The 20929-nt window shown below is 44.1% G+C and overlaps 1 protein-coding gene across 1 annotated transcript; it reads left to right on the top strand.

The window, feature by feature from the left end:
* Positions 1-229: 229 nt before the first annotated feature.
* Positions 230-20765, top strand: ttc23 (tetratricopeptide repeat domain 23). Its single transcript, XM_076262288.1, has 11 exons — positions 230-460; positions 596-761; positions 1774-1897; positions 3748-3904; positions 4241-4366; positions 10872-11043; positions 11874-11979; positions 13081-13208; positions 13604-13753; positions 20296-20378; positions 20484-20765. The coding sequence occupies exons 1-11, from the start codon at positions 387-389 to the stop codon at positions 20602-20604; spliced, it is 1407 nt and encodes a 468-aa protein (XP_076118403.1). The 5' UTR covers positions 230-386; the 3' UTR covers positions 20605-20765.
* Positions 20766-20929: the final 164 nt, after the last annotated feature.

Raw genomic sequence — 20929 nt, 5'->3', positions numbered from 1 at the left:
GGCATATCACAATACATTTACAGTAGCCTAACACTTGGTAGGCTACTGCGCCTTCGTAGTCTCGGGGCGCTATGATTCTTGAACAAGCCCCACAACATGCCGTGGTCATATGACCTAGTCAGATGGAGGAAAAACCGAGGAACCACCAATCGCAGCTTTTGTTGACATTTCTTGGTGTTGGTTACCGTAGAGCCAGAAAGCAAGCACACTTGTAGCAATCACAAAAAAATATCGGACTTCTGCAGACATAAGACGTCCGAAATAAAGCCATATAGGGCGGGTATTTTAATACACCGTATTGGAGATGTTGTTTGTGTTTCATAAATAATTGAATAATTTGTTCAATCAATTTTACCGTCTGTTCAAATCAACACTTGGGATTTTCAATGAATATATCGCAGTCCAGGAACGCATTCCTATTCAATTCAATGGAAAGCTGTCCGAGTGGCAGAATAGAGTCGTGCGTAATATTATTTCCAGTCTTTCCTTTAGTGTCAGTTTATGTAACGCTTTTCTTTAGTTTTTCTACAGACATTGAACTAACTTTTGGTTAGATTTACACTAACTTTAATCCATATCGCGGATCGTCCTACAGCATTGGCAGCAGTAGCGGGAGCTCTGGAGAATCTCTACGGGGTGAGAGAAGTCTGTCTCTCTCTCTCTCTCAGAGGTCAGTTGACATGGTGTCTTCGGAGATGACACCAGAGCAGAATTTAGCACAGTGCAACAGCAGAGTGCAAGACTTTGCTGACAGTGAGCAGGTAAGACGGAGTTGCATTGAACGTTTAAATTATGTTGAAATTGTACAGACAATATAGGCTATAGCCTATAATGTGATTCTGGCTAACTTTATTTACCTTTGGCAAATGTTATTTCTGACTCATCAGTGTAACCTAGGCCTAGCCTACTCTTGATATTGCATATCATCTAGAATGAACACTAGCATTAATTATTGTCAAAGTTTTTATTTTTCCATCAACTTCCTGAATTTTTGGTCAATGATTCCCGGACACTGAAACACCGGGGCACATGAAACTTGGTGGCCATGTAGGCCCAATCGCCCCTATCTTCAGTTGAGATGTTCTGAACTGCCCCAAATTTCATGTGTATGATTAACCTAAGGAATGGGGAATGTCAGGTTTCGTGGAATGGGGAATGCCATGAAATAAATGAATTACATTTAGTGACTGTACAGTGTACACCCATCGGCCTGTAGATGGTGATGTTGAGCAGAGGGTTGCTGGTAGAGAATGATGAGGAAAGGAGCTACAAGGCAAGACTGTCTCACACACACACACTCGCTCACACATACACACACACACACACACACATATAAACACAAATGCGCACACACACATGCACGCATGCACACACACACACGCATGCACACACACACACGCATGCACACATACACACACACACACATCCACACACACAGACACACAGACATGCACATGCACACATAAACACACACACATACAGGCACACACACACTCACACACACACACACACACACACACACATGCACGCACGCACACACACATACACGCAGGCACACACGCACGCACACACATACACACAGGCACACACATACAAGCATACACAAAAGTTGCAAGAGTAGGGGATGGAGTAGGAGATGGAGACAAATTGACAAGTGTGATTTATTTTCACTGAGAGGATGTACAGGACTGAGGTTTTATGGAGCATATAGCTACATACAGTAACTAGCCAGTATTGAGTGTGTGATTGTGTGCCTTTTCCATCTCTCCTCAGTTTGATGCCTGCATCCAAGAGACAGTGCGGCTTGTGGCCCTCAGCCGACTAGTGTACGGAGATGGGCATTTGAAACAAGCTCAGGCCTATGCTAGACTTGCCAAAGCATACCTAAAGTTTAAAGGTGATCTTTCCACTCATTTTTTGTTACCTAGTCAATTGAATGATTATATGCAACAACAACAGTAAACACACTTCTCTATGTCATTTACCAGTAGTTTGTAAACTTTTTGTCTGGCGGACACCCAAAAGAGATTTGCTAAGTCTCGCAACTCCCCTCTCTTCAACTGACGAAATGTGTTTTTACTTTGGAAAATGTTGCGGAGGCAGACACCAAAGGCATTAATATCAATGGCAGCCTTTGACAATCTGATGTATTATTAACTAGGATAACTCATCCAATGTATAACTGAGGCAAGAAAAGGCTACATGGGGTTCTGTCACTTGTAACCATAAGCATCTTCAAGCTCATCATTGCAAGAGGCAGAGGTTTGAGTTTTTGTAAACAGAACATCCACTTTCGAAGGAACATTATGGAAACACTGTGAATAGGAAGCCTACATCTAGGGCTACTGAATATCCCAGTTTTAAAACATGTCGGTCTGAAAACCTTTAGAAAATTGTATTTAATTTTAATATAAATAGTTTTCAGATTACATTATGTGCTTACATAATTGCAAAGGATTCTCCAATGTTTTCTTAGTTATAAAATTATATCAGATTAGTAAACAGAATGTGTATTTGGAACATTGGATGAATGGTTGCTTATAATGGGCAATGTAGATATTGAATTAAAGATCAGCCATTTCTTTCTACAACATTCGAGAACCCTTTTGCAATTATGTAAGCACCTAATGTAATCTGAAAACTGCTGCCCTGATTAAAAAAACAATGCAACTGATCTCAGCTGGTATTTTGTCTATAATGGAGTGGAATGGACATTTCTAAGTGACCCCAAACTTTTGACCGGTAGTGTATAATATTTACCAATGGTACAACATTGGCATTTTTTCCACTAAATGCCCATACTGTACAATGAGCTACTTCCACATTGATTTACATGTTCCTACTAGCTACCATACAATTTTAGTCCTTGAAAAAAGTGAATAACTGAAAAATGCAACTTCCCCTTGTTTTATCCTCAATATAACTATGCCAAGACCTCAAGTATTGGCACAACATAAATCAAATATTGTATTTAAAGAAAAAAAAAACGATAATTGATACCAAATAGGTACAAAAAAAGTTTATAAACCCCTTAATGTCACTTTTTTTGCACACTTTTCTTTTTCCAAATCTAGTGAGCAGTGAGCCTGCAAGCACAACAAACTTTTAGTGGTTTGATATGCTGAGAACATGTTTGGGCTGGCTGTAAAAAAAATACTTTTCAAGAAATTATTGCCCAAACAAGGCTTCCCAGATCATGTGTTTGTTTTCAGGCTGTAAAACTGAAAGGATATCAAGGGCTGAAAATATGAAGACATAGGCTTTGAACAGAAATGTGAGAGGCCTTGGTTTTGAAACCCATTCATAATGTAGACCATATTTGAACATAATCTGAGATGTGCAGCAACAACCTTATCTGATTTGACACGGACGGACCCTTTCATATATTGTTTGTCAGTGCAGCACAAAAAAATGAGTTTGAAGCCATTATTTTATGATCTACATGTTGCTACATGTTGCTTTAATTTAAACAAGATATTGACGTTGGCTGGCATTTATACTGACATAAGACCAAATCATTCATCATTGACCAAATGTGTGGAGAAAACAAAATCTGCTAAGAAAGTGCTTATAACAGACTATATGGTGTTGTCTATCTATAGGGCTGCATTGTAAATATGGCATATTCAATGCTAATATGTAAAACAAACATACACAACAAACATACACATACACATAGACTCAAAAGCTTGTACAACATGTGACAGCAGGCCATGTACTATTTTGTGTCTTGTGTGGGTGTCCCAGGATGGGCGGCCCAGGCTGACGAGCATGCCTCCAGGGCCCACTCCCTCCTTCCCTTCTCCGTGCCCTCATCCACCCCCCAGGAGGAGCGGGTTGCCAGGCTACGCTGCCTGCTCAGTACCCAACAGACTCAGGGAGGAGCAGCCCTGCTCCTGGGAAAATATCCTTTGGAGCCTTTGAATCAGAACACTGGAGACTAGATCATGCTTTGTGTAGTGACTACATTTACAGATTAGTAATAACTTGAGAGATATTGTTGTATGTCCTCAAATAATTATATACAAATGTTATTGCATGCAATAATCAACATCAGATGAAGATTGTGATTTTACTTTACTGAAAGTGTATGCTAATTCATAATATTAAAAGCAACAAGGATAGCCATACAATTCAAGAAGTAGTTAGAGGTAGTTACTAGAAAGTCATATCAGCCTCTTGCAAGAATGAGGTGTCTCATAAGACCAAAATAGCAGGGAGATCCCTTGACTGATTGTACCCTTATGGAAGCTGAGTCCTTCTTCATTAAGGCAGAGGGAATCTTGGGAGAGCTACGGGAACTCAGCGGAGTCAGTCCAGAGGAAAACACTAAAACTGAGTTTGAAATTTCCACAAACCTATCCAGGTACAACACAGGTTATACCTACAAATATTTATTTGTGTCTGTGTGTATACCATGTGTGTGTGTGTGTGTGTGTGTGTGTGTGTGTGTGTGTGTGTGTGCGTGCATGGGTGTCTGATCTGATTTTGCTGAGTCATGATACATCACAAAAGGTTAATCACATCCTCATAATACATCGAATGACAGAGAGCACTTCCTGTGTTGTTTACTGGATGTCTCACTGTGAATCACATGCTTTGCTCTATTTATTTCCCCTGACCATGGCCACGGCCGTATCATGTTCAGGTTCTGCCCCAAATATGTTGGCACATACTCAAGGCGATTTTAAAATATCTGCTCACTGATTAAGACAGCCTTTGCCATTTTATTTAGCATTTACACTGCTTCTTTATTAAACTCTGATGCTAAACGGAGACATGTGTTACTGGCAGCGGTCCAACATGCAGCTAATTGCTCAAAGATCCCCCAAGTCCCAAAACTTTTCCATTGTAAACAGAGGAAGTGCACTTTTTGGCCTCATGGGGGAGCCATAGTCTCAGAAATAAATAGTTTTCCCCTGTGTCGTGCAGCGGGGCACAGTCAGGCTCACAGGAGGTGGGTGTGGTGCATCATGGATGTCTTGACCCCCCTTCTGTTGATGTTGCATACGTCAGCACAAGAACAAAATGGCTCCTGCTAATGATCCTGACTTGTAAATGCTCCTTCTAGCATGAGGTGGTGAAGACATGAAGCTTTTATCCTGTAGAGATGAGGGCAACCAGGGCTGCCCTCTCAATGCTCTTGGGGGCAGTTCTGTGGGGGTGGGGTAAAGTGGAGTGGGGATGTGGGTGGGGGATGGGGCCAGATGTGCGCAGCTGCAGAGGGGCCGCTGTGGGAGGGGTCTCTACCCGCATCCCTCCTTCCCTCCCTCCCGCTCGTTTGCAGAAGCTCAGTGGAGGAGAAATGCTCCAGCGACCCTTTCACTCTTCGAGCAATTACACATGAGAGCACACACACAAACACTTAAGAATACATACACACCCAACCCAACCCCCTTCCCTCTGTGAATTTTTCATGAGCTATTTCACCGACTTGACCTTCAGAGGAAGGCTATAGCATCTCTGTTCACTGGAAGATTGTTTAGACCACGGTTCATCAAGGATATGACCGTGGCAGGAGGAAGAGAGTTGATATTTTTTTTTGTCCAGATTGATATAAAAATATCCCATATTCATCCCTTAAAATACAGTGCTGCCCATGACCACATTCACTCATTCCCTTGTGTAAACCCATACTGTGCTACTGTTAAAGGCTTTCCTATAAACTGTGTCAACATATGGTCAACAACTTCATTGATCTGACGTGACAGAAACATGGCAGTGAATGAATGGTCAAAAGGAAGGTTCTAATGTCTTGATGGCACACACACACTCCGGTCAGCATTATTTAATAGCTAGTGCTGGTGCGGTATTGATCCCTGCATGTAAGAGTAGCCCCCTTTCACCTCCCTCAGGGACAGCCTGTCAAAACAAACAGCACTGTGTTTAGAGTGACCACACTGTTTAGGTGCTGCAGTTACACCAGAAGCTTCCCACTCTGGAGTGGATCTGCCGGATCAGGCCCGGATCAGAGCCAGATCTGGGCCAATTTCAGGTACTCTCCTGTTCCATGAGTCAGCTGTTCCCTGGGCTGAAAGCTACTGTGGAAAAGACATCAGGGATCATTTAGGTGATCGTGTCCTGAAGCATCTTTATAGCACTGCAGTACAGTATCAGCTAGTAATACACCAGAAAACGAGAATATGAGACACCAATCGACATTAGAACAATCAACATTTTCATATTCATATTATCTATATTTAGTGAATATTATTTAGAGTGCATATTTTGTCTGTGTGCATTTGTATATAATCAGTATGTGTGCACTCCCTGTGACACTATTTGTTGCCATGGCTATCTACTTCTATTATGATACCTACATCTATACTTATATCTTCATACTCTATTCATGGCAGTGACGTACAGTGATGAATGAGTTGCCTGTGAAGGGGAAATCCATTGTTGGATATTGATACATCTAGGCAGCATACCTTAGTTGTTTTTGCCACCCTGCACACAAACATACTGTAGTTTGTTTACTCGCTGTCTGAAATTGAAAAAATGTGCAGAGTTGGCGCGGGGGCGAGAGCTTGCTAAATCTCTTTTGTTGAAGAGTGGCTATGAAGTTGGCTTTGGCCGAAGCGAGCGAGCCAGTGGCTCTTGCAATCAACACAGAGCTTGACCACAGAGAATGTCCACTCGAAATCTGCCAACAAAGGAAGCGGTAGAGTGCATTTTCAGGTCCAGATGGAGCTCTTCCACATCGGACTTCCATGTAGAGCTATGCACTGAATGCAACACATAAGCAGTTATATGGAGCATTCATTCCATTGTATGTGTGCATGCATGTGCATGTGTGTAAGAGAGAGAGAGGGAGACTGTGTGGATGCGGGTGTGGGGTGGATGTGGGTGAATCCATGTCAGATGTTGGAGGTGTTTTGGTTGACAGGAACAAAGGGTTATGTCATCTCCCTTTAACAGCATTCCACATTCCATCTGTATGACCGATGTGAGAAGGATCTGTATTATATCAATTTAAATGCATCTTGTGTGCCTTCTACTGACGTGTGTGTGTGTGTGTGTGTGTGTGTGTGTGTGTGTGTGTGTGTGTGTGTGTGTGTGTGTGTGTGTGTGTGTGTGTGTGTGTGTGTGTGTGTAATCCTTCATACACTCAAGCCTCTCTCAAGTCTCACAGTCTTGCACTATTGCATGTGTCTTTTGTGTGCACAGTCTTTTCTTGCTTTGTTTCAGTAGGCTGATATGTTCCACAGTCAAGTTGTTGTTTTTTTGGCACTCTTCTCCAAAGGGAAGGTTATGTCATGCTCCCATTTCTGAATGATGTCATTGTACCACCTGGAGAGGACTACAGGCAAGGAATGGTACACAATGAACATCAAAAGACAACAGACAATAGTGGCATTCAGTTCATCCCATCCAGAGATCCATCAACATAAGTCTTGACTTTCCATGTTTAAAGGTCAAAAAGGTGGTGATTATTTTCCCCATGGCTCCGTCTCTGTTTTCCCCTGTTTTGCTTGGCTACGCTGCTCTATGCCTGACTGTGTTGACTTGTGTGCCTCACTGTACCGCGCGTCAGCCTCGGTCTGGTACCCATTACTAAGCAGCGGCCCTTGTGGGCTGCTTGGCAGGTCGTCTTTAAAATCCCTAATTAGATCACGTCTCCGGGCTCGGGACAGCCAATTCGATTTCTGCATCCGATTACATTTCTCCTCCTTAAAGAGAGGGAGTGGGACAGGGTGAGGCAGGCAGATGAGGGAGAGCAGCCCCCGGTGTGGTGTGTGTGTGTGTGTGTGGTGTGTGTGTCTGTGTGTGTGGTGTTTGTGTGTGTGTGGTGTGTGTGTCTGTGTGTGTGTGTGTGTGTGGTGTGTGTGTCTGTGTGTGTGGTGTTTGTGTGTGTGTGGTGTGTGTTTGTGTGTGTGGTGTGTTGTGGCTGTGTGTGTAGGTCTGTTTGCTAGCATCCACGGTGACGGTGTTGTGGGGTGGTGGGGGCTCAGTGAGCTGCCCTAAAAAGGATGGAGATGGAAGTGGAGGCCCCTTTTGGTTTGTGGGAATTTTAGATTGAAGGGGTGGAGTAGCTCTCTGCCTCTGTCTCGGGGATTTTCCAGCTTACATAAAAGCTGTTTGTCTAAAACGGCCATGAATCAAAAACAGATAGAAACAAACACACACACATACACACACACACATACACACACACCTTAGGAGCTCTCCTGTCTGCTTAGCAAACATCTGCTTTAGAGAGCCACTGTCCCACCCGGGGGACTTGTAGGCCTACTGATTGCTGGCATTAATGTCCATGCTTTCATGTGATTAAGATTTTCTGTTGGTCTCACTGAGAAACTTTGAATGTGATTATGAGGTGGAGAGAGACTAAGGAAAGGCAGAAGGCATTAATGAGTTGTTATGGCCAGTGCAAATAGTGGCTCACCATAAGTCCTTGACATTCAGGTTGGTAATGACTGAAGCGCTGCTGTTCCCAGACTGTGGACTCACATTGTGTGTGTTGTGTGTGTGTGTGTGTGTGTGTTCAGGCAGAAATTTGATTTGGAGTCCATTAGTGTTTATGAATGCTGCAGGGAGGGGATCATTCTGTTGGCAGTGCAGTCTAATGGAGGCAGTAGGCAGGATATGCTCAGGATGGTGATGTCACGGTCTGTGTGTGTGTGTGTGTGTTTGTGTGTGTGTAGTGCACTGGGCCCACGCCGGTGAGATCTGGAGATGGAAGCAGACTGAAAACTCTTTGTTCTCTGTTCTACTGCTTGCATTGTGTTTAAATTTGTGTGTGTGTGTGTGTGTGTGTGTGTGTGTGTGTGTGTGTGTGTGTGTGTGTGTGTGTGTGCGTGTGTTTGTTTGTGTGTGTGTGTTAGTGAGTGAACGCCTGTGCCAAAGTGTGTGTTTGAGAGAAACAGTCTGTGTGCCTCTTTTATGTGAGAAAAAAAAACATTGTGAGTGTCTGCATGTGCCTTCCAAGCAACACCCAATTAGCTAACTAGTAACTACTCTTCAAATCACAATCACAATTCACTCCTACAAATCACTGCCTCATGCCCATAATCCAATCCTTGTTTTTGTTCTCACATCTGACACTGCTCAGAATCAGTGCTGTCATACAGTATGTCGCCTTATTTACTCCTTGTAGCCTGTTGTGGTTGATTAGTGTGTGTATACACAAGCATTGAGCTGACTTTCATCAACAACATCTCCCAAATGAGGTGTCGGACAGCAGGCTGTCCTTTGCCGGGCACTTAGCCGCCAAGGCGTGGGCTCCCCCCCCCACTGGGCCTGAAGCCTGCGTCTTAAGCCTAATAAAGTCATGTGGAGCTGTCTTTAGTGGAGTTCTGCTTGCTGCTCGCTCCAGGGGCCTTGTGTTACGGCTGCACCGCACGTGTTTGGCTGCAGCCGCCGGTTTATATTCCAAACACAGCACACCCACTGTAGTCTTCTCGAACTATGTTTATTTTAATAAACCTGAAGTGCTCTTCTTTGGTATTAAAAAGGGTATTCATAATGTATGTATGTAACTTTAAAAATGCAATATATTGCCTAAGCTAACTAAACACTGGTCATTTTTGGCTGAGCAGAGTTAAAAGAAAAAGGTGTAACCATCAGGTCTATCACAGTGTTTTTATGGCATATCCATGTGAAGCTATTCCAATCCTATCCAGGGAGATGGCCTGGCTCAACTGAGATGAGGGAAACAGAGAGGAAATGCTTTCTTTTATGCAGGAGTTCACTAGCAAAGCCTCTGGTTGCATCATGGCACTTCTGCCAGCTCCTATTTTTCTGTGTGCTCCCCAGAGCAAGGCCCCATGCTGAACTTGCACTCTTCTGCCAGCCTAAGCCCTGCTCTCAATAAGCATCCAGTGCAAGGATTTAGAGTAAGAACGAGGCAGGTCAGATAGGTACTGTCTTGTTCTGGCTGTGTCCCGTCTCCCTTCCTTAGTATGAGAGACTCTGTCTGGGTCACTGCCATCTTCAGCTCGCCTCTTAGGGGTTTAGTTTAAAGTGTTCATAAAGTAAATAGTGTCACGAGACCACACTAGTAAAATTCAGTTCAGGTGATTTTGTGTATGAATTGAAAAGGAGCTCCTATAATAAGTATGCATTTTGTTTGAGCTTTTTGCCGATCCTTAACATGTTTTTGAAAGGTTTCTCTAATATAGAAATGCTAAGTGTGTTAGGAAGTCATAGCCTGGCAACAAGCTACAAGCAACAAGTAAATGATGTGCTGTCCAGACCAGAGTCCCTAACCTATGTGATTATGTGGCAGTCTAGTACGATCTAATAGTGAGGACACCAGCTTACTTTCATGTCCTGGACCAGCCCGTGCATTGTCCCCTCGAGGATGGTCAGCCTACGCATTGTCCCCCTCGAGGACGAACAGCCTACGCATTGTCCCCCTTGAGAACAGTCAGCCCGTGCGCGACATTCCTCTCTCGTACTGCCAACGTTTAGAAATGTGGAGAAAACACCAAATTAAACACCAGAAAAATGAAAATGGGCCCAAGCGCATTGTGAATCCAAAAAGGTCAAATCCAACAGAAGGGTCTAGGGCTGAAACACAAGGGTAGTTCCATTAGCAGGCCTGGCCAACCATGCCAGACCAAGTCCTTCGTTCTCCGTTCGCTTCTTCATGACTTTAAATAGCTAGTCCGTACCTACCAGGTGAAAGAAGCAAGATGGTGCCCCCTTGTGTGTTTGTGAAAGTGTACTATCTAACTGAGTGCAAGGCACAGGCAGTAGGCACATCTTAACAAGTGTGTGTTTGTGTGTATGTGTGTGTGTGTGTCTCTCTCTCTCTGTGTGTGTGTGTGTGTGTGTTTGTGTGTGTGTGTACCTGTGTGTGGGGGGGTGGGCCCCTGTGTGTCTGTGTGTGTGTGTGTGTCTCTGTGTGTGTTCCTGTGTTCCAGGGTGTACCAGCGCCAGGGTCGGTCAGGGGAGGCTCTGGCCCAGTGTCAGAGGGCTCTGGAGCTGCAGGAGGAGATGGGTGAAGCGGGCAGGAGCTGCTCCATCCACAGAGACATGGCCGCCATAGAGCAGGCCAGTGGAAGACTGGACAAAGCCATCGAGCATCTCCTTCAGGCAAGAGAAACAATCATCTACATTCAGCACAGTTCACATGAGGGCTCCTTTATGCTCATTGAAAAGATTCTGAATGGGCTTTCAGAGTTCCTAGAAATTGGTTTTCTGGAAAGCATTTCCTTCTCCTCCACCTTTTTTGATTGACTCTCTTTTGTACATTTCTTGAAACAAGATTACAACTGCTGAATAATTGCAAAAAAAAATCTATCAAGAAAAATCCATGATCAGAGAATTCTACAGAGGTCGTAATGCAGGGGTTTTTTTAACTGAAGAGAGTTTGGTTCTGAGAGGGCAGTGAAAGTCAGACATGGAAGGGTTATGTGTGTATGTGTGTATCATACGAGATCTTCTGGAGTTCTATAGACTCCTGAGACTCTCATTACACAGCATACTGAATGTCTTTTCATTGCTTTATGGATTGTGCCCCCTGTGAGATGCTGAGAGGAAACCCATCCCCTGCCTGCACCGTGTGTTAGGCTTGTTAGGTCATCAGTACTCCCACCCAGCGCTGAGGGGTGGGCTACATGATCTGTCTCCATTTCAAGGCTCTCTCTCCTCTCCCACTCTCACATTTTCACACTATTTTTCTTCTATTTCTTCACACTACCACACCCCCTCCCCATACTCCTCCATCTCTTTTACTCTCTATTCTCTCTCCTTCTCTCTCTGTTTTTCTATTTCTTCTCGCTTTTCTCTCTTCATCACCCTCCCTCCCTCTCTCTCTTTCTCCCCCCCTCTCCCTCTCTCACTCTCCTTCTCTCTCGGCCTCTCTCTCTCTGCCTCTCTCTCTCTCCCTCTCTCTCTCCCTCCCTCTCTCTCTCTCTCTGCAGGCTCATGCCATTGCCCTGAGTCAGAGCCCTGAGGGGATGGAGGGGGCACATGTTGCCCACAGTCTGGCTCTGGCCTACTCCAGTGCAGCAGAACCCCACCACAATGGTAACTCCTTACACTCCACTTTCACTACTCAGCCTCTGTGGGGCCCAGGAGTGAACGTGTGTGTGTGTGTGTGTGTGTGTGTGTGTGTGTGTGTGTGTGTGTGTGTGTGTGTGTGTGTGTGTGTGTGTGTGAGAGAGCACTCAGTAGTCAAATAGGTGACTGGCAAGTGAATGGGGATGGCCCACCACAACCCATCAACATACTTCTGAGCTACTGGACTACTAGATGTAGCATATATGGATAGGGGAAATCCAAGGGGCAAGGAGGATGAGGACACTTCTTATATTAGAGGGCCAAGGAAGAACAGTCTCACTTTAGTAACCAAGAACATCGGCAATCAGACCTCACCACAGATTTCCCAGAGTCCTGATGCATCCTTTACAGATCGAGCATTGCAAAGAGGCCCAAGCCATTTAATTATTAGGTAAAGAAGTAAATCAGAACAAAACAAGTGACATAAAAATCTTATCACCCGGAGAGAAGAAATACTCTTTTCTGATTGGCTGGCAGGGTGGCTTTTAATTCTGAATAACGGGACACCTATGAAGTAGATCTGGTAAAAAAAGGTTAATCGCCATTCCATATCAATGCTTATGAATGGTATCTATAACAATGATAGTAGGACGACGGTTGAGCCTGGAGGCAGGCTTCGCAACAATGGAATCAACTGTAAACAAGCTGACTGTCCATGCTATCGCTGTTATAGGGCCAACGAAAGTTGTACAACAAGCTGAACTAGTGAGCTTCTTTTTAAACAGAACCGCGTTTCCTTTGCTTTACAGTGGCAACCGGGTGATAAGCGGGATAACGGCCTTCGAGGTGTGTCCAGTTATACGGAATGAATGAACTCGGGCGGAGGCAACTCCCCTCCGCTGCGCATCAGGGAGTTCTTTGCCCCTCGCCCTCGTCCATTAATTCCGTATAACAGGACACCTCGGCGGCCGTTATCCCTTACATTCTGTACATGGAATGTTCTCAATCCAATTTGATATTTGACTGTACTAAATGTGCTATAAAGTGATGATAGATTTGCAGCCTTTCAAATCAATTTGCAGCCCCTCAATTCAAAGTCTGTGTGTGTGTGTGTGTGTGCATGCTTAGATTCTGCTGCACATTACTTTGAGGAGAGTCTGAGTGTGTACAGGAGTGTGACAGGCCCAGAGGATGCCACAACGCTGACCGTGCTGGATGACTACTGCCGCTTCCTCCTGCAAACTGGCCAACAGGAGGTTTGCTTGCTCGCTCTGTTTATTTACCATTCATTTGTGCACAGGCAAACAAACCACTGTCATATTTGCCACCTGTGTTGTTGTTGGGTAATTGTGCTACATCAAGGCCCAAGTCCATAATCTCAGGTATAGCAGCCAGTCATCTTAGCAAAGCTATGGCTGACAAGTACGCAAGTGTGCCCCATGTGGCTTTGGGTTGAGGAGTCCTATCTTCCACAGCTCTCGAGCTCATCTCTGACAGTAAAGCTTTCTGAAGTAAGTGCCAGCCAGTCCTACATAATGTCTATATCCTGGTTTAGAATTTGTACTGGGTAGCATAGAGGTAAACAAAGAGCAACTCTGAAAAAGAAATCAGTGTGACTTTTTCTAACTCTGCTCTCCAACTGTGTGTGCAGAGGAGTGTGGCGTTGCAGCGCGAGTCACTGGCCTTGAAGAGTAGCGCCTTCGGTGACCTGAGCACTGAGGTGGCTGAGACACTGCAGCTGATTGGTGGAGTGGAGATGACTCAGGGACAGATGAAACAGGCCCATAAAACCATGAGCAAGGTAAAACCAGAGCCTAGTCATGCAGCGGGGGATTCTGGGATGGATGTAACCGGTCCAAAGAACTATGAGCAAGGTAAATCCAGAGCCTAGTAGTTATGCAGCAGGGGGATTCTGGGATGGATGTAACCGGTCCAAAGAACTATGAGCAAGGTAAATCCAGAGCCTAGTCATGCAGCAGGGGTTTCTGGGATAGATCCAGCCCAAGTGTGGTTTGGGGATAAATCTAATCCAGTCAACTCCTGACAATCCAGTCAACTCCTGTCATCAAGTCCAAATTGCTACGGCATTATAATGATGTGTATGTCTAGAATATAAGGTCTGTTCAATAGCACAGGTAGTAGGTGTGATGGTGGAACACTTAGGATGTACAGTTCAATCAGTATCATTGTGTTGTCAGTGTCACAGCGAATTATTTACATGAATGTATAGTAGCTCTTAAAAGGACAATAGCATATATGATTCAGATGTAACTCCGTCAGGACGAGGAACCATACAGGTACTGTATTGTATTGTTTATAAGAAGCCAATTAACACAAGTCATTATATGTAGCCATACTACATTTAGTCACTACTTCAATAAGCAACTAAACCTGTCCTGATGAGATATTTAATGAGATTCCATGTGGTATCTTATGCAGTAACATGTCACCACATTTTCCACCTTTGCCATATAATGGCATGCAATGGAAAATAAAAACTTCAGGAGAAAATAAATCACAAGCAGTTTGAATGCCTTATGGTAATGTACCCGGAGATTACTCCTTCAGCAGGGTGTTCCCATGTCTACGTGTACATGATCATTCGTTGTCAGCGTCACATATGCAAGACTCTCACTGCTGTTCTGCAATTTTAGAAGCTCACTCTAAAGGCCAGGAGTCAGTGGGGAGCGGCACACCCAAAATTAATAAACCGGCCAGAGGTGGAAATCTCTAGCATGTGTAAAGCCGTCAGATTAAGGCCCTTGCAAATATACAGTGCGCAAAAGAGGCACTGTCATTGCAATGGAGCTGCTATTTTCACCAGAGTCTCTGAGGCACAGGGCTGTGAGAGCTACAGGCTAATCTTGGATGAAGGCTGGAGGCAGGGGAAACACTCCCTATAGCAGGGGTGGGCAACTAATTTCCCCAAGGGGCCACATGACAAACTGGGACTGTTGAGGAGGGCCGGACCCAAAATACCGAACTCAAGTCTGAACTCAATTCTGTTCAATTCTATTCTGTTCTTATATGGTTTTGTTTACTATTCGTAAGAACAGATGAAAATCCATGTATTTAATCCTCATTCTCCAAAATGATTTTTTGACATTGACATTTTTTTCAGTTTTCAAAGACTGATATAAAAAAGTACTACAATATCTATATAATTAGGCTAGGTCATTAAAATGTGAAGGAGTCAGTACAACCAATAGGCCTGTGCCACCATTTCATTAACACTCAGCAATATTTCATCATTAAATCATTACCATCATTAGATTAACTCTATGCAGAATTAGACTACGAAAATGTGGAGCAGACAATAGTAGGCTGTCATTAGTTAATCAACATGCACAAAGAAAACTATTTTAAAAATGTAGGCTATTTTTTTGCTTTAACTTTATGCACATAACTGTGAATGGTCAACTCGCTCTGTGTGTTGAGCCGGCTGCTTCAAGCAACCTGTGGGTAGTAGCATCATACTAGTTCGCTAACATAAGCTTTGCAAATAAACTCAGACATATTTTGGTTACAATTACGGGGTTATCCGATTGTAAACTGTCTATCTGCCAGTAACGTTTTGAAATGAACACTTCGTATCGCCAACGAGCAGCAGTAGGAGTTCCAGTCGTTCTAACAAACTTTGCGGTGGTGAGCGACGCAGACATAAGAGACACAAAACTTTGAAAGGGTTACGCCGACGTAAAGGCAACTGCATTGTGTCGACGCAGAAGCATAAATTCTGTTCACCAGCACATCAGTGAGGGTGTTTACGTCGTATGCATCCACGCACAAATGTATGGGCGTACAAATAGCAGTCGCTTTCAAAACTAGATGTACCGCAGAGCGGTACAAAATATGACCGCCGCCCAGTCCAGCACATTTTTTCCACAAAAATAAATCACGCTGAAAGGCCTATATGATTCTAACTGTCTCACTAAATTGCATTATCCACACGTACTCAATTCTCACTGATATCTGCTAGGCAACAAGTACCAAAACATGATTAGTTCATGGATTTCACATGTAAAATTCATTTTATACAACCCCACCTCCATCTTGCCTGTTCATAATTCTGAGAAATTCTTGAATTGTGTGCATGTGTGCATGTTCATGTTTATGTTGTGTGTGTGTGTGTGTGTGTGTGCGTGTGTGCGTGTGCGTGCGTGCGTGTGCGTGCGCTTGTGTGTGTGCCTGCGTATGTGCCTGTGCAAGCGTACATATGTCTACTGTGTGAGTATGTGTCATACGTATGATTACTGTGAATGTATGTGTGTGTGTGTGTGTGTATCTGTTTGTCCACATGTGTGTACATGAAATGGGTTAACATGACCCCTGGAGGCTAACATACGGAAAAAAATGGTCATCCTAGTCCCTACAGTTCTCAAGATATTCACAGAGAACTGTGTCTGCCCTACCCTCCTTTCGGGGGTCCAGTCCAGCGGGGGGGCTACAGATCAAAACGAAAAACGACGGTTCCATGCTATCCATGTGGGGTTACATGCCCACCAAGTTTTGTGTACCCCGGTCTTTCAGTGTCCCGGGAATCATTGTTGGTGTACGTCAGTGTTGCGCGGGTTTGGTCACAAGCGGCCCGCGGTCGCCCGATATTTTAATCAACCCGACAGCAACTCGGACCGCGAATATTAATTAGGACAAAATTATACCCGACCCGCGATCCGACCCGCTTACAAAATGTGTGCTTTTGGTTATAGCCTGCATGCAGTGTTACAGTAGGCCATTTCTGTAAAACAAACGAATTTATTTGCGAAACTTTATGCAGTAGAACTACACGCGGTAGGCATGCAGGACATAATGTTTGCGCAGGAGAGAGAATGAGAATAAGAGCGCAAGCACGCACGCAACCACCAAGGATTAGAACAGGATAAGATTTGAAGGCCATGGACATACATCTTTCTTTCGAAAACAGAAATGGTGAGGCAAGGTAGGCAAGATACATTGCTGGTCAAAACGTTAGCGTAAGAACTGGTTTATAATGCTGAATGAAGCACAAAGCTTTACTACGTCCACTGTTTAAAGTCACAAACACAACGAACTAAGGTAACTTTTATGCATGCGCGAACCTATACATACCGGTAGATATGGCTGTGTAGTCTGTGCCATAACATTTGTTCCTGCAGGCTGCCCGTTTTGGCTGTCATACTTTTAAATGGCTTCACAAGAAGTAGGCCTAGACCATAACTTGTACTACTGTCATCTTCTTTAACAACGTTTCCCAATATTTCCCATAGCCTATATCGCTTTTCCTGAAGGGGTGTCTTTATTATTTTAACTCGCGTCTTGCTTGTTGCTACTGTTGACTTTACTGTATTGATCCTTTACTGTATTGATGCTAGCCTTCTCGTGATATTTTAAGTAGGCTTATTTGTAGAAAATATATATTAAATTGATTTTAACTGACCCGCCCGCAAATGACCCGAATATCATTAAAATATTTTGTTTATGACTCATAACCGCGGGTGACCGCGGTCACCCGCTGGCGACCGCTTAATTTCGGGCAGACCGCGCAACACTGGTGTACGTCACTAAATGTACACATAAATTATTTTATTGTAAGGCCCCCCATGAACGAAAGTACACAAAACTTGGCATGCATTCGGAGGGTGTCATAATGATCCTACACTTTTAATTTCGTGCAGTTTTGACCTTGTCAGCCAGAGATATTGTGATGAAAACACCTAATTTTTTGCTTTTTATTTTTTAACTAGGTGGCGCTATACATGAAATAAGTGGTAATGGGATGGGTTGACATGCCCCGTTAAGACCAACATACATAAAAAAGGTGGACCTCCTAGGCCCTACGGTTCTCGAGATATTCACAGAAAACTGTCTCCGGCCACCTACAGGCCAGTTGGTGTATAGTAACATAAATTAATTTATTGTGTGGCCCCCCATGAACGGAATTCCACAAAATTTGGCGTGCATACAGAGGGTGTCATAATGATCGATCATACACTTCCAATTTCGTGCAGTTTTGACTATGTTAGGTCACAGATACCTTCAATTACAACACCTCATTTTTACTTTTTTGTGTTTAACTAGGTGGCGCTATACATGAAATGAGTGGTTATGGAATGGGTTGACATGGTCCCTTGAGATCAACATACAAAAAAAAAATGGTCCTCCTAAACCCTACGGTTCTCGAGATATTCACAGAAAACTGTGTCTGCCCTACCCTCCTTTCGGGGGGTCCAGTCCAGCGGGGGGGCTACAGATCAAAACAAAAAACGATGGTTCCATGCTATCCATGTGGGGTTACATGCCCACCAAGTTTCGTGTACCCCGGTCTTTCAGTGTCCCGGGACTCATTGACGGAAATTTGGGCATGCGAAAAAGAAAAGAAAAAAAAAAAGAAAAAAAATAAAATCTGACTAAACCTATATGACTGCCGCTTCGCTGCGCGGCGGTCATAATAAAAACAACGATATTGATTTGCATGCATTATCTCTATGCTAGGCTCTTGACTATTGTTCTTTCACGGACCTTACGCGGGCCGTTCAGGGAAAGCCCACGGGCCGTATGTTGCCCATGTATGCCCTATAGCGAAAAATGTCACACAGTGTGACATTGTGCTCTCTCTGTTTTTGGACGATCGCAGACAGATGGGTCCCCGGAGGGTTTTTTGACAGAATTGGGAACATTGCTGACTCCAATGCAGTCTGTTGCAGAGGGCAACGACCCCAATTACGGCAGAATTCCACCAGGTCCTTGTAAGGAAATGCAAACTAGAATGTGTCTTGCTATGTTCGCCATGGAAGGAGCTCTTCATTGACTGAGAATGTGAAACAAGGGTTGCAAAATAGCTGTGTGTGAGATACCAAGGAATGCATTAGCCTCAGCCCTATAAAAATACAACCTTCTCCCCACCTGTTAAGGAAGACTGACCAACTCACTATGCTTCAGTCGTCAGTGCCAGAATATGCAGTGTGATAAAGTGACATTTAGAAGGTCTTTCCCACTGCGTCTGTATTTCCGCACTGAAAAACACTCCAAAATAGCACAAGCATAGTGGTCTTCCTGGTGCTAGTGCTAACATGCCTGTAAGTGAAGGAGTCCTGTTGCTATGTTGCTTTGTTTTTGTAACTAGGCGCAGAAGGATCCAAGAACCCCAGCATGAATCACCGGGCCCATGTTCTCTGCTTCTCTCTAGGCCACTAACCTTTCAATAGCGTCCCTGACAGATAACGCCATGATATCATGTTCTTTCTGCCGTAATCATGACAACAGCTGGGCTATAGAAAGGGCAACAAACCTCCCGATTTAGAAATCTGGACCGAACCCAAGAGGTAGTGGGAAGAATGAGGGTTCTGTCACAGGAAGAAAAGGCATGAAGGTGCTTGATATCCCTGTTGCTGGACATAATGCGTCATTTCCTAAAGGCTCGATGTTGGGGCAACTCTGTGGAAACACACTACGGTTCTATGCGCTGTGGTGAGATCCTTCATAAACTCTCACCAGTGCAGAGAAACACGCACGAGTGCATGTGAAAGACACACTCACATTTGACATTTACCACCCTCTTCCTGCTGAAAACATACTCCCATTGCATCAATCTTAAAAGCCAGGGAAGCTGGGGAAAATGACAACCACCTTTTCCATCAAAAACGAGGGGGGGGGGGGGGGGGTTCTACAGTTAACATTATGGAAACAGTGAACACATATTTTTTTTTTCCTGGACCTTTGAAAGGGCCTGTCAGTCCAGTGGTTGTGGAAATATTGGGTAATCTTTGTCTCTGCTGTTACGCAACACTTGGCGGCGGCTGTAATTTTTGAGTCCCCAGAGGCCATAGTTGTATTCTGTTTCAGAGAATAAGCAAGGCCTGCCGGAGGACATGCACTGGAGTTGTAAGTCAGATTTAGCTGTGGTCAGGCAACAAGAGCCTGCAGGGTAACAAAAATACACACAGCTTGATTGTTTATTGTTGTGTCATTACGAATGACAGATCACAATGGCAGCTACACTTGGCTGGCAGCCATCGTTGTTTGGACCTCTTAAATCAAATCTGGAGGCTAGCTTGCCAATACTCTCCCCGAGAGTGATGTTGTTATCAGAGCTGTAAGATTCACGAGAGAGAGAGAGGGAAGAATATCTGTGAGTATGAAGTGTTTTCTCTATCTAAAGGAGGTGGTCTGGACATGGTAATGGGTGCATGCATCAGTGAAAGAGAAACTCCTGCTGTGTGATGGTCTCTTCACCATGTAAAGTCTGCCCTTTGACCAAAAAGATTGTATGAAGTGGCTTCAAGTTGATTATTTTCCAAACAACAACACAGTGTACAATAGATGACTAACCTTCAACCCTAAATGGTTCTGTTTTCCTTTTGTCAGTGTCTTGAGGTACAGATTGCACTGTTTGGACCTCGGCATAAGAAGACCAGAGCTACTCAAAGAACTGTGAATATGCTGTCTCAGTAAGCAAATAGCCTTACTTTCAGTTCGCATAGTGTATGAATTGTTTGAAGTATAACATGAAACATATTGCTCACAATCTGCTTTTTATTTGTCACATATTCCAGGGTGCCAGAGGTTTCTGCAGTGCATAGAAGAGAGGGCAGCCTACAGACAAGGCCTCCATTTTGTGCAGTTGTGCCATCCCCCACAGCGAAAGGGATAAATACCAACATGTCAGACCCTTAGCAGTTCTGCCTGTTGGGACAATCTGGATGAATGGACCCCAAGCTGTCACAGGGACAGCAATCCTTGTCCTCTGATGCCACTAGAAATTAAGGCCGTTGGAACACGGCCAAGTAATACCTCGGACGGAGCTACACAATCTTGCCTGCCTCTTTGTTCAGTCTTTCAGGGGCATTTTGTTTAACTGTTGGTTAGGCAACCGCAACAGCGCTACTATGAATTTGAGGTGGCAGCAATCTCTAATGTGTGTACAGTGAGTCTTTTTCTCATGCATGCCATTATTTAATTTTTTTTAAACAAAAGTACTCCAAAATAAAGGACACAGACT

This window comes from Alosa pseudoharengus, unplaced genomic scaffold, assembly GCF_046254945.1.
Source record: "Alosa pseudoharengus isolate Yale_2024_CS ecotype anadromous, Long Island Sound unplaced genomic scaffold, YU_APseudo_1.1 YU_APseudo_1.1_scf_10, whole genome shotgun sequence".
In the NCBI taxonomy this organism is placed as follows: domain Eukaryota; kingdom Metazoa; phylum Chordata; class Actinopteri; order Clupeiformes; family Clupeidae; genus Alosa; species Alosa pseudoharengus.
Note: the sequence above shows the minus strand (reverse complement) of the source record. Positions and strands in the feature narration are given on the sequence as shown.